The 14,880-nt window shown below is 42.3% G+C and overlaps 1 protein-coding gene across 9 annotated transcripts in view; it reads right to left on the bottom strand.

Moving 5' to 3' along the window:
* The window catches only part of PTPRF (protein tyrosine phosphatase receptor type F), a 244,718-nt gene extending 230,946 nt beyond the window's left edge, over nucleotides 1–13,772 (bottom strand). For all 9 annotated transcript variants that reach the window (XM_058030410.1, XM_058030402.1, XM_058030405.1 and 6 more), the window contains exon 1: nucleotides 13,615–13,772. In XM_058030410.1, coding sequence (XP_057886393.1) covers nucleotides 13,615–13,699 — 85 coding nt within the window. In that variant the 5' untranslated portion in view covers nucleotides 13,700–13,772. The remainder of the gene's footprint in view (nucleotides 1–13,614) is intronic.
* Between the last annotated feature and the right edge of the window lie 1,108 nt (nucleotides 13,773–14,880).

Below are 14,880 nucleotides of genomic sequence, written 5' to 3'. Positions count from 1 at the left end.
CCAGCACAGACACAATCAGAGATCTGCTAATGTTGGCATTTCTTTCTGCAGGTGAGAGGAATGGTGCACAGAAACACTCAAGGAGCTGCTCAGCAGTGCCAGGCCCCCTCGCCCTGGAACTGGCATATTGGGAGTGCCTGTCTGCATCTTTTCCCAAGCAGCAGTACTTCAAAGACTCTTTTGATGAGGGACAGTAAACCTATATGTTCTATATTCTTCGCATTTACTCCTTTCTCACATTCCTAGGTTCCTCCCTCTTACCTCTCCCACTCCACAGTCAGGAGGAGGAGAGCAGAAGATGTCCTGAGTGTGCATTATTCCCTTCTCAGCACCAAAATGATGGACTGCTGTTCTTTGCTCTATTTCCACCTTATTTCTCCTGCTGCTTGTGGTTCAAACCAGGACACTACCAGATGGTAGTGAAGGGCTGAATGATGGTCTGTAGTCAGGCCCATTACAGCCAGTGAAGGTTTATCTTGCCAAGTCATCCTCACTCTCAGATAGCTGGGCAGGCTGCATTTCTCACTTTTTTGTATATGAAGATGGAAGATAACAAGCTACAAAAGCAACAGCGATAACACTTCCCTTCAACACTTTCACTCGCATCCATATCAGGGGAGAGGAGCAGTAAAACAACTTTCCACTACCAGAACAGGATTCACCTTTTAATTGGATGAGGTTTACAGTGCAATCACTTCAAGTGCAGCTGTGCAGAGGATGAGCCTCTCCAAGTTGGCAGTGCAGGTACACTAGAAAATTAATCAAGACCAGGTATCCAGCCAGGCCAAGGGAATGTCAGGGTAGCCATCAGAATTCCATGTCTTAATTTGAGAATCTCCCCAGTTCACTATAAGGTGCAGAGACTAAAAAAAAACTTTAAAGGTCAAAATGTAGAACTATTCATCACTAAATTTCCCTACAAAACAAACCATGTAATGTTCCTGGTTTTAATTCTGTTGACAACAGATTGCACATATTTTAAAAACGTAACGTTTAGCAGCTGTGCTGCCAGTCTGCAGAGTTTGCATATATAGCTGTGATATTACCATACTCTATTATTCATAACAGGCAACAGACTTCATTCTTCATCTTGTGAAAAATAATTGCAGTTTGAAGTCAAAGTCTGATGGCAAAGAAACACCCAATATAATGCTAGAGTTTCCAGAATTCAGGAACTCATGTAATGGCCTGCATTTTGATTTAAATCAATTCATTAAAAAGGCCAATCTATTCTGATCTGTACTTCTTCAGCAATAAGTACATGGCTCTTTTATGAAACCCAGAAAAGAAAAAGTCTAGGTGGGCAAATAGCTTTTTGTTATCCACAACAAACATGCAATAAATTAACCGTAATCTTTTAACAAGAAGCAGGAGATACTCCCATCTCATAGAGCCCTGGGACCTTGCTCAGACAGAAATTCGTGAGCTGATGTATAGCTATTCATAGCAAGAATGTCTACTGGAAGGAGAAGGTAAAAAACCTTACCCATCTTCCCTTCCACTACCATTAACATTAAAAGCGTTCTATACAAATACACTTTTTTTTTTAATACATTTTCTCTTTCATACACATAAATAAACATTTAAACATATTTGAATCAGAAGGTCTTGCAAGACCTACAGCATCCTTTGCAACTGCTTCTCAAAGCATTTTGTGACGCCAGAAGCTGTTTCAATCCCCACCTTCCCCCTGCCCCAAAGAGCTGCTGGTCAGTGCTGCTCTGGACAGCAAAGCAGCACTGTTTCCTAGAGTGGTCCACATGCAGACCCTCCAAGCTGCTCTGCTGCTCTGGGTTATATGGGCTGGCACAACCACACTGCCTTTCTTAGAATATCTGACAGTCAATGAACAGCATGGATGTTTGGTGCTGTCAGAGAGAAGGGCTCTTGCACACCACAGCAGCAACCACCAGGTACCCACCAGAGCCCTGCCTTGGCAAGCAAAGCCCCTGCAACCCTCAAAGCTCAGATACCAGCCTCTGAACAGATGAATAGCATGGAAAAGTCTCCAGGCAGAGAGCTACATACAGACAAATAAATAACATGTACTGAGAGAAAAACAAACAAACACAGAACTACCTGCTACAATTCACAGAGCAGAGTTAACTGTATAGCTTCAGAAGATGAACCACACACTGGAACAGGCAGCTGTCCTTTAGTCATGCACAGACGTGGGCAAAACGATAGCAAATCTACGAGGGTTCATGAGAAAACCAGTGGATGTTTGCAAGTCTCATGTTCTCCCCTGTTTTTGCCCACCAGCACATTTAATGCAGAGCTACAAAGTCAGAGAAGGGCATTGAAGAGGACTAAGGGCCTGGAGAACATTTTCACACAAAGCTACATAGTCAGAGGAAGGACAGTGATTGTCACTGGGGAGCAGGATAAAAAAGGACAGGATAAAGATATAGGAGTTATTAGGTGACCTAGAGAAGACAGGCTACAAGACTGCTCCTTTCCTGGTTCATAAATGAAGACAAACATTCATTTTAAAAAAATCACACTGCCTATTCAGAACATATCTGAGGGATCACTTTCAGTTTGCATACGAAATTCCAGAAATACCTCTGGAAATTCAATTCCAACAATCCTGCATGTCTGTGACCGTTGCTTAGTGCCTGACCTGAACTTTTCAGCTATAATTCAAGCACATTATTTCTTCTCCTAGCAGTGGATGGGTGGACTACCTTCCCCCCAGTTAATCTTCCTATTCTGGCAGTGGGATGCTCAAAATGAGATGCTTCACCGGAAGCCTCACCCACATGAGCAGGGCAGAAAGACTATCAAATGTGTCCTCAGCATGGTACTCCTCATTTTTGCCTGTCACTGTGATGTCTGTCCCCCTCACAAAAGCACTGCTTTCTCAGCTCCTGTATGGCTTATGATCCATTAGCACTGCAAGACCTTTTCTGTATACCAGCTGTCTAGGCAGTTGTCTCTCATTCTGTATTTATGTAGCTGATTACTCCTATTTTCAAACATCTATCCACATTTTTCCTTATTGACATGCATTCTCTCAGACAGTTTTGCCAATTTGTAAAGATCATTTTGAATTCTAATAGTGTCCTCCAACATGCTTGCCTCTCTTCCCAGCTTGTTGTTGCCTGCAAATTTAATAAGCATGTTCTCTATTCTATCAGAGAGATCATTACTGCAAATGCTGAATGCTACCAAACTGCCAAATACCCACCCTATGAGCAGATGTTTCACAGGAAAAAGTCTCATGAGGGAGCACTGAAAGCTTTACTAAAGATAAATGACATCTACTGCTTCTCCATTCACAAAGCCTGTTAGCCTGTCATTAAAGGAAATTAGATGGATCTGACCTTGACAAACATACACTGGATATTATTCCTTTGCCCATGTGGATAAAACAATATTTAGAGTTGTTGCAATTAATAAAGCTCTACAGAAGGAGTAATACAAGTCCAGTTTCTGAGAACAGCTTCTAATTTTACATAGGAAATGGGAAGTAATGTGGGTGGGGAGAAAAGGCAAGACTATGAGATGGTCTTTATTGTACCTCCTTAAACATCTAGCATTTCTTGGCCATCATTGGAGGCTCATGGACTTAAGAGTTTGACACCATCCAGCAATTATTGTAACACAAAATAATTCTGCAATTTAACATAAACTTGGAAAACACCATGTGGTATAGTACATGTAACTCTTCATATGTTAAGTAGTATTCCTTAAATTCCACAAAATTACACAGGAAGTTCTTCTCACACAAAGCACTACAGATTACAGACCATACTAGAATTTTTGAGCTAAACTGGCCTCTAAAAAAACCCTTTATCTGCAACAGAAGGCTGAGTGTCTAATGGAAAAGATGTTGAGCACTGCATAGATGCTGACTGAACAACACAGGGATTTTGTCCTAATGTGTAAAAAACCCCCAAATCATACTCTGCTTTTAAAACAGGGCACACAACTCTACAGACAGTGATGTATTTTAGCATTTGAGGGGAAGAAAAAAAAAAACCAAAAAAACTTTGGCAGTTAAATATGTTAGATGTTCCATGCATTTACTAAGACAGAATAAAGGTTGGACAGGCATTGCCGAGAAAGACAAGACCAAGCCCCTGTGGCCCGCAGTACAACCACAGAGCAACTTCAACAAAAAACACTCCCTATTTCCACAGCTGCCTCAAGAAACAGACAAATGTACTAGAAGAGGAACTTCGTGGTGTCTGTGTGGATTAATTCTCTCTGCCCATGTTCCAGGCTGGGCGCTGCAGGACTTGCAGGATGCCTCTCCTGGGCACCTCTGGCTTTTGGGAAGCTGAGATCACAGCAGCTCTGGCTACACACACAGAATGAATACACAGGCAATTTAGTTACACACGAGCTCACACAGCCTCCTTTACAGAGTGATCCAGCGTGAAATTCCCTTTATATTATTCAGCAGCCTGTTTTTCTATGGGTCACTCCTTCCACAAATCAGGTTCTGTTCTCTCTGGACACAGCTACAGATGCGCTTTGGTGGTCAAATGTTTTCAAAAACATTTCAGACTAGAGATCTATAAATATCACCACAGTCAGCTTTAAGGGTACAAAAGTATTTTTCCACTCTCTTTGTTTTTAAGAGCAATTTGAAGACAACTTTTGCAGAAAGAACCAAAAACAAATGTCCACCTTATAAAATACAGTCCCTCAACTTGAACTTGGCCTGAAGACCAAGCAGGGCACATTTCAGCCATGAAACAAACTCATAAAAAGCTGAAAAGAATAGGTTATAACTAAGAAACTTCATGTTAACCCCTGATAAACTGTGCGTAATGGAGCATAAAAAAGGATATTAGAAGTTATATACAGCAAGTATAAATGACAAGTCAACAACCAGGACCATTACCTGTTACATCAAACAAGAGTAAAGGGAGCCTTTCTAGGTCTTGGACTACCCTCATCATTCTCCTGAGAGCCATACTGAACTCTGTACTCAGCATGCCAAGACTGAGAACACTGTGTCAGGACCAGACATTCCTGTCCTTTAAAAAGGAATATGAAAGTATTTGCTTATGAGAGAAGTTTGCTTCTCTAAGGGTTTTCCTGTGTCCTGGAAAAACTGAAAGCTTCTGTTTGATCCTAAATAGGATTAAAGTACATAGTCATCATCATCGGATCACTATTTTAACCATTTTCAGCATGTAACAAGAATCTCAATACTCATCGTTCTGTTCTTTCAATGAATCCTCCCTCTTGTAAATTAAACACTCTCTAAGTACAATACACTATAGCTGCCTCACTTTCAAAATGTCTTTTTCCCCCAAATGCGGGGATTGAAACCCTTTCTGAAATCAGTGCGGGGTGACTCTCACGTTTACCTCAAAAGACAGAATTTCAGTTTCAAGTCTGAAAGGGCAATGCCCTGTCTTAGGAGCAACACCAAAGTGAGAGCTCTGCAACACACTCTGTCTCCCACTCACACAAGTCCCCAACTTTTGACAAGCGGGTGAAATGGAACAGCCCCACCTGCCAGGCACAGCTGTGCTAATGCTAAGGCTCAAAATGGTTACTAAAAATGGAGTTTTTCAGGGGCAAAATCCCTACATGTGTAAAGTTGGTGAGTATTTCCTGGCCTCTTTAAACCCCCCCTTCAAAACAACCTTTAACAGAAGTAATACAACAGCTGAAGTGGATTTGGCTAAAAATAAACACAATGAAAACACATAGGTGTTCTGCACCCTTAAAACAAAGAGCAGAGGCTCAACAGTTACTGTCTTCTCCTGTCAGACAATTAACTGCCAAGGGCTTACATCGCTCATCTTTGAGGTGAGCCAACAAAGTTGCCACATGTAGAGTTTGGAAAAACATTTAAAACAATTTGCAAGAAAAGCAGCAAAAGCAAGCAAGAATTCTAAGTGATTCCTTTTAAATCTGCAGCATTTACCAGTGCCAACAGTGGACTGATGATGGTCCTTTCCATGGGACCCCAGGTACTTCCAGAGAATCCACTATCAGCTCAAGTAGAATAACCTCATGTAGCAAAAACAAACCAGCTCCAAATCTCTTCCTGACATGATGACTTTATTCAAAGTATCAACTCAGAACAGTCACCCTTGGTGCAATGAATGTCTGTTGGAAAATTGTGGCATTTCCATTTATTTTAAGATTTGACCAGGTACTACTTATATATCTCAATCCAATCTTACAAAACAGAGATTTCCTGGGAAAGATTTCAGGGAAATTCTATTATTAATTACTGGGGGGGAAAACAATGAGTAATATAAACAGTGAAAGACCATCTGAAAAGCACAGCAGGACTGCAAAGTCATTCCAGCCTGCACTACACTAAATGAAATATATTCTGTAATTATTTCTTTTAATACTACATCAATGCCCCTTATTGTGAAGGCTTAATGTTATGATGCAAGAGAGAAAGACAACACTAACACACATTCAAAGCTCTAGCATTGCAGGCTACAATTCATATACAAATGTAAAGCCATCATCCACTATAAAAAGTGCTTTGATTTAATTCAGTGATCATATGTCAGTAAAGTGTGCAAGGCAAAAGACATTTCTATGAGTTAGAAGTTTCAGTAAGCACCCTACAGTGTTTTCACACCAACAAAATAAATGAGATTTGTCTCTGGCACAGACAAAGCACTGATTCTCACAAGGGACTAAACAGAGCATTCAATTAAGAGTACACCACTGCTTTTCAGCTCCTGATACATAAAGATAGACAACTTACCAGAGAAAAAGCACCCATGAACAGATGCTTTTTTTCCCACTCCTTTTTAAACCATGTTCAACATCAAAAAAGATTGACTAACATTTTGAGCAAACAAATTTCATACTCTTGGTTGTTCACAAAAATGAGCTTGATCATCTTATATTACAGTATCATTCTGAAGCACCAGTATAATGAAGAGATAATCAAAGAAACTAAAAAAACCATTCCTATTACCACATCATTGCTTTTTACAACTACTCAGCTAAAACAATGAAAGCTCCAGCAGATCTTACACTTTTTCCCTTTCTGACATCAGTAGTAGCAATAGTCAGGAGCATCACGACAAACCATATTATTTTATCGGTTTTCTGGCACTCCTTTCCATCTGCAAAGGATGTTACCATCACTACTACAGGGTATTTTAAATATCTCCTTAAAATACACATAGCAGCCTCTGCAAATAGCCAAAACTGATTAACATCTGTGAATGAATGCAACTAACTTGCAATTAGATTTGGAAAGTAAAGGGTAAGCTTTACCAAGGCTGGTAGTCAGCTACAAATAGAATGGGAAAATTACCTTTAAAGAATTACTCAGATGACTAAATGAGCTGGGATCCAGCAAAACACATTTTGATGTACCTAGGGGCAGATATTCATGAGCAAAAAGCCAAATCCCACTAATGAAATAGAAGTCTGCATCCTGGGAATCAGAGGTCCAGAAAGGAATTCAGAGGTCACAATGGAGGACCACATTACCAGCTGAATGCTGGGAGTAAAAAAGATAAAGTGCCATTGTACTGTTGGAAAATGCAGCCACTTGTCTTGGTCCTGGTCCCTTGACTTTAAAAAACATATTGAAAAGTCTGGAGGATTAGTGAAGAACAATAAAAATTTTATCTGGTCAGAAAAAAAAACAAGACGTGTCCATTCTTCTACAACAAAAAGGACAAACTTCCAGGTTCTCTAACTCTTCCACTTAAAGTTGTTTCTCCAGGAGATTGCATTAAACAGCAGGAGTCTCCAGTCTCACTGACAGATGTTCTAATATCCAGCGTCTAAACCCTAAAAATGCATGAGGGTAGTTTGAAATAAATACACATTTGGAGAAGTAATGATTACTTGCCATTTTTACAGATCATACAGGAGATGGGTAAATTCTCTATCATTTAGTTTTCAAATAATGATTTGACAGCCTCCCAAAAGCTACGTGCTAGCTCATCCACTGCTGTAAAAGCAGACACAGAAATTACCACTGAAATTATACAGCCTGTGCTACACAGGTCAGAGTAAAAGACTACCCTGATCTGATTTCTGGCCTTAAAATCTATGAATCTACACTGAAGATAAAATTGTAAGCAGGTAGTTCTATTGGTTTTCTGTATCACCAAGCCAATAAGCACACTCTCTCTCAAAGGACAAGTATTAAATATATCATCCCCTCAACATTTGTCACTGTGCTGGATCATTTACACAGATACTTAATCACAGGAAGCGCCTTGTGAAGGCAGGAGAGGAACTGTGGCTGTGCAGCCGAGTCCAAAAGGTGCAAATGGCAAGTGGGGATGCTCAGCCCTGCACAGCAGCAGTGAGGGGCTTGAACAAGGAGCCAGGGAGTGGAGGCAACAGTCAGAGCCCACACCTTGGTCTCCATGCAAGCCATTGCCCCCAGGTGTCCCTGCAGACTGAGCACTTGCTCAGAGCTGCCCCAGAGCAAAGCACAGTGAGCCTGGCTGCAGCTGCTCCACCACCTCTCTGGGTTCAGGGGCCACCACTCACCAAGGGCTCCAAGAAGACAAGAAGAAGAGATCACTATATATTTATTCTGCTTTTACATCCTCCATAAGTCTTCGTACTGACCACTATGGGATGAAGTATTTGGGGCTAAGGAGACCTTTGACCTGTCAGCTGACATTGACTGATGAACGCTGGTGGCTTTAACAATAAATAAAAAAGACAAATCATCATGCTGTGATTTGTTGTGGGTAGCAACCCAAACTAATTCACACTCTCTGCAAGTGCTGGAGCTAAAATGGCTATAAATGCAGAAAAAGATCCTTTGTCTACTCTGTACATGATGTTTGTCCTCACAGCATTCCTTCTACCTTGATGTCTGCAACATTTAGCTACAAGCAGGCAGCACTTAGGTATTTTACACACAAGTGTAGAATCCATTCCTACCCAAATATATATATTTGATGAGTAAGGACACCAAAAGTAAACATTGCACAATAACTGTGGTTAATATTTCAACCCATCCCTTAATGACACTACCTCAATGCCTCAGGTACAGGGGTTTTCCTAAACAGTATTTTCCATGTTGTTTCTGCTGATGGAATGTGTCAAGCTAGTCAAGCTAGAATTGCAGAAAATTAGTATTTACCTGTGCTGCAATACCTGGATCCAATCGCATCAATTACACATAATCACTAGATGCAGTGTTTGGGGACAGGCAGGCAAACAGGAAACCTGGAAACAGAAACTGATGCAAGGCAGCAATGGAGAAGCCTCATGTCCAGCTTTTGGAATGGGATCCTGCTGCCCAGCTCTGCAAAGTGGCCATTTTCCAGGCTTGCACAACAGCAAGTCTGTCTCACAGCATGGCCTGGAGCAGCTCTGTTTGGGGTTGAGCTGCTGTTGAGGCATCATTCAGGTTATGAAACAAAAGCAGTAGAGTTGAATCAGGGAGTCAAAATGAGCCACTGTGGTCTTGGGAGCACAACACAGTACGGGCAGACAGCAGAGTTAGGGGACAAGGACAAACTAGTGCCTAAGCACATGTTCCCTCCAGCGCTCTTCCACACAAAACCTCCAGACAGCACCTGAGGTGCAGTGCAAAATCCCTGGCAAAACACAGCTCACCTGAAGCTAGAAAGACCATCCTACTATTCTTAGACTCCGGGACACCACATCTAGATAAGTAATCTTAGTACTCTTTATTTTCCCAGCCTTCACAAGCATCAGAGGCCTATTTTTTTATTTTCTTTTTTTAATGTATCTCCTCAATTCAATTAGCATCCAAGAAACACCGATTGAAAAAAACCCTCAACAAAACAAAACAAAAACAAACAAAAACCCTCCACCAAAACAAAAACAACAACAAAAAACCACCAAAAAACCAAACCACGCGCACAAAAAAGCCCCATGTACAAGATGCACATCTTTTGGATATAAATTAACTCTTCATTTCAGGGGCAGGGCAGCCTTGAGACGTTTCAGACTCGGGGTCCCTTCTAGCCAGGGGTGGTGGGAGCCCAAGCTCTGCCTTGGCCACACCAGCTCACTGAGGCATGTTTCATCTACCCCCTCAAATAAAACCCAAGTTTGCTCTACCTCTAAAAATCAAAAGGTGCAAATTGCTTGTTTACCAGGTATCAATTCACAGGTAGTTGGCCTAATTCTGCCTTAGTTCTTTCCTTCTACAAGGTCACTTTTGAAGCGGTTTTACTCCTTAAGCCCTTTGAAATTCTGTGCAAGACAAACCAAAATATACTGCAGTTAGAAAAGGCCCAGGATCAGTCACTGAGTCTCCTCCTTTGGCTAATGGAACCTGTTCCCAGGACTTCAAAAACAAAACCTAATTTTTAAAAAAACAAGAGAACAACAAAAGACATTGCTGATGATTTCTCATGAGAGTATTGATTTTTCCTCATTTTCTCTGCATTTTGTTTTGAGAGGGGATTTTTTTAGGTTTTCATTTTATTAGAATAAATGACGCATTTTCAAAAGCTGAAAAAGGTACCTTTTAGTTGACAATTGCACTGAACATTAACTGAAATCTGCAAAGCCATTTTTCCCATGCACAATCAAAAGATGACAGACAGGGAAGCACAGAGTGTACAAAAAAAACCACACAAGCAAGCTGAGAGAGAATGGGTAAAACAGCCATCCTGAATCAGCTCTGAGCTGCTCTAATGGAATTAGGGTCACCCTGACAGAAACACAGTCAGATCACAGAGAAAATTTAATAATTTCTTATTGCAGTCTGTAAAGGCTGGGGAGGATTTGAAATAGCTGTCTGCCAAATTAGCACTTCTGTATCCACCGTTGGTGCGCATGTGCCCCTTCCCACTCACCTTCTCCCCCCAGCACCCACCAGAGCAGCCAGGGAAGCACCACTCCCCTCCTGCTGCCAGGGAGGCACCCACAGAGCCCCTCTTTTTCTGACACTGCCACCCAGTTTAACCTCTGGATGCCACTTCCAACTCCTCATCACTGACATTCTTCACAGCTCCTGCGACCTCGATTCCAGGGGAGGCACCGGCACAGCACGGGGCTAATTCCGCCAGGCAATACACACTAAATCTGCTTTATCTCAGGCGTTAACATCCTGCTTTCTGCCAGCTGCCTTCACTGTCAGGAAGCTACAGCAGCGACACTGAGATGTGGTACAACAACAGCAGGTGGGGAAGGCAGGGAAGACCCAGTCGTGGGTGCTCCCTGAGCAGCCACCCACAAGCCATGCTGCTGCCAGGGATGCAGCACAGCCCATCTCCAGCCATCCTTTTCCTGCTCCCCAAAAAAGCAATTTGGGGACTGACTCCAGAAAAGCCAGGAATAACCCTGCTCTCACTATCCTGTTGTTTTTAGTAAGGCAAATGCAAGAGTGCTTTGCAGCTACACAGCCTGCCCATCCCTCCACTGACTCCAAGCAGCACTGCAATGGGAAAAGGGAGAATCACAGTGATTTCTTGGGAGCAGTCATAACCAGTGTAATAAATAAATGCTCTTTTGCTGAAGCCAACAGGATGCTATGGGGACTGAAAAACAGAGGAGTGTGCACATGAGGTGCTCCTTCCACAGCATCCCTCTGTAGCTTCTTCTGGAAGCTCCAGTGTCCATATCTTCCCCTTGCCCTTCACTACTGTCCTAAATTAGGACTCTCCAATGCCAGATTCACTACTGCATCACTTGTTTGCATCACTGATGGCCAGGCCCCATAAAATGCAGGGTTTAGGGTTGACATTTTAGGCCTGCAGAGTCACAGAGCAGACAGATCCTTTCACACAGATCCCAGCCTCTGAGGGTCGGTGGTAAGATTCAGTGGGTAAGATGATAAAAAAAACTCTAAGTTGCTAAAATACACGGAGTTGCTAAAAACCACTTTCCATCCTAGGAAACCCTTGATTAAATCATGGTGGCTGTGGTAGTTAAAAGGTCAGTGCCCTCGGTGCCCTCCAGAGCTGCCTTCCAGATTAGGAAAAAGCAATTCAGAGCGAGTCTGCACCAGAGAAAAAGACATACATACAGATAAACTTGCTGCTCAACACAGAAATGTTCCACATTTGAGACATCACACAGAAACAGAGCCAATTCTGTCAAACTTAAGCATGTGGAATTATTGCACAAAATTAGCAAACCACGTCTACCACAAGTTATCCTCAGGCCAAGAACTGTCCTGGGACATCACAAGCTCCACCAGCTTCGATACATCTGTGACGTGAGTGATGCTTCTCTCCTTTGCAGGAGCCAGTATCAAGATAATAAATTTCACATTTTTATACACCTCAGAATACTAAACAAGTGCTTCTCTATGCCAGATTCCAAAATGGGCTACAATGTGCAGACATAAAGTGATCTGAATAAGCACCTTTCAACAGCACCAGCAGACAGCAAAGTAAGCTGAGGAAGGAGACAGCTGCTGCCCCCAGTATAACTGGGCAGCTCAGACTCATATAGACCCCCCCATATTAATCTGCTGCCTGTACAAGTCATCCCTAATGAAAACAAAATAACTGAATTTGTACGTTTCTTCACATCACTTCTTCACTCTTCTCTCCAGCTTCCCTAAGTTTAGGTCTTCTTCTCAGTCCAGGACATGTAGGAACCCCCAGTCTGTTTCCTACATTCAGCCAGGCTCTTACCAACATGAAACAAGATCTCCTTCAACTTTCACTAAATTACATCTAATTACAAGCCTGGTGACTAAAGCTGCAGTGAGAAAGAGATGACTGCTGGCACCTCAGGAGGGGCATCATGGTCACCTCATCTCCAACTCGAGCATCCCAGGAGCCCTGGGTACTTTCAGAGGCAAGAAGTATTCACAACCACCAGAGTCTGTAATGGATGTGCAGACATTTGGACACTGAAAATCTGGGTACAGATTTAAAAAAAAAGGGAGAGGGCCTGCAGAAATATTTGGGGACTGCTTAACAAATACAGGCCTCAAGATTGTGCAGAAAAAGCATTGAGATTTCCTGCTCTCTGCATAACCCATTCCATAAAACATTCCTACTATAACGATAGCCTTTTTAGTAGGCTATCATTAAGCATGTTTTTGTCCTCTTGTCTGTCCACAATAGCATTTTGTGCACATATTTCCTCTTGGCTGGATGTGGCTAATTAAAGCCAGTCACAACAACTCTATGGGACAGCCAGGACAACAGCAAGGACACAACAGCTAAAAGTATGACCACAAGGAAACACTGTACTCCAATTCTGCCAAAATACAGGTGCAGGAGAGCTATACCAGAAGGTAAGAACTTGCACCCTCTTCCCCAACAGCTTTCTCCAAGAGCAACTGCCTGCTGACTCAGGAGAGATGTCTCAGTGCTACACAAATTACGAGAGCTGGCAAAAGAACAAGGGAAAAAAAGTAACAGGGATTACTGTGACCCCAATACTTCTTTCTTCCTCCGCCCCCAATTTTCTTTACTCATCTGTGCGTGTTAGAAATCAAACTGTCAGGTTTTGATCTCACAGCTTCTGCAGAAAATCTTTCTGCACTTGAATAAATTTTGTCAGTCTTTTTAGTTCTACTTGTGCCCCTTCACACACACCCTGTTTATCTGCAATGCGCACACTGGGAAATAGAAGACTGGGGGGGAAGTTGTCTCTTAACCCTCAGTTTCCAGTACAAACAAAGAAGGTTTAATATTTCTGGAAACAAATTTTGCAAGGCATTCAAGCTTTCCAAAACCAAATGTTACTTACTGTCCGCTCCTGCTAAAGGCAGCATCAAGCAGCAGAGGATGGCTGCTGGCACAGTGAGTACTGGGATGCAGAAGTTAGGCACCATATTCCAAAACAGAACAAGTCCTCTTCAGTCTGAGGCAAGTGGTCAGTACATCCAGTGTTACAGACACAGACTTACTCCTGCAAACCAAAAAAAGGAAGAAAAGGAAAATTATTATGACACACAGATAAACTGCCAGTATATCAAACTGCATTGCAAAGTCATCATTACAGACACTTTTAAAAAGAAATTTACCTATCTTCCCTGCATGAGCAGTAGAGCACCACACACGCCTCTGAATTCAATAAGCTGATTTCAAGGGTCAGCAGGCATAAATGCACCTGTCTCCAAGTTTACCTTCATGTACAATCTGGTTTATGGCCCATTAATGCATCCTTTAGTTGCTGTTGCTCACAACAAATATTTCTGAAGCTGCACATTACACTCAAAGAACAGTCTTAAGCTCTTGTAAGTCTCCTTCCACATGCCCTAGCCAGACGTGGTTGACTGCATGTGTAGGGAGGGTTTGCGATCAAATTGCTGTGAAGCACAGCTTGGACCATCCAGCTGGGCTGGTGTGCACCAGGCAAGTCTCAGCGAGTTCCAGCAGAAGAAACAGAAGCTGAATTGGATCAGCTGTCAGCTCACAGGGTGAGAGTCACAGCAGAATGTTATTGAGGCAAGTGTCTATAAAGAGAAGCTTTACCCAAAGCAAACACCTCAGCCTCAAACTCCCCAAAACAGTGGCAATGATTACCTAAAAGGATTCATGATTGGATATTCCCTCTCCAAAACAAAGCAAATCATCTTGCAAATTGCCTTAACTTGGGCATCTGCTTGAATATTGAAATACAGAAAATTTCTTGAAAACCAACCAAAAAAAAGGAAGTATTTAAAAAGAACACAATTTCTGTGCATCTGCCTCCTTTATCTTTTAATGTGAATATACTCATTGTACTTCCATCTCAAAGTCTAAGATCCACCTATTAAAACAGACCTCAAAGGAGCCAGCAAGGACGATGCCCTCAGCAACCACACTCAGCAGTGACAGGGGCCCATGCTTTCAGTGCCAGGCATCTCAATGAAAGCCCAAGAGTTATTTAGAAGTAGATGTTATTTTCCACTAAGCTGCAGAAGTTACCAAACTTACCAACGCGGCATTATTAGTGAAAAAAATCTCATGCTGGCAGATGCCAGCCTGAGTGGACCCCATGAGTATCCCTGAAGCAAAGCAGCTGCAACTG

The sequence above is a fragment of the Melospiza georgiana genome, chromosome 9, assembly GCF_028018845.1.
Source record: "Melospiza georgiana isolate bMelGeo1 chromosome 9, bMelGeo1.pri, whole genome shotgun sequence".
Lineage (NCBI taxonomy): Eukaryota > Metazoa > Chordata > Aves > Passeriformes > Passerellidae > Melospiza > Melospiza georgiana.
Note: the sequence above shows the minus strand (reverse complement) of the source record. Positions and strands in the feature narration are given on the sequence as shown.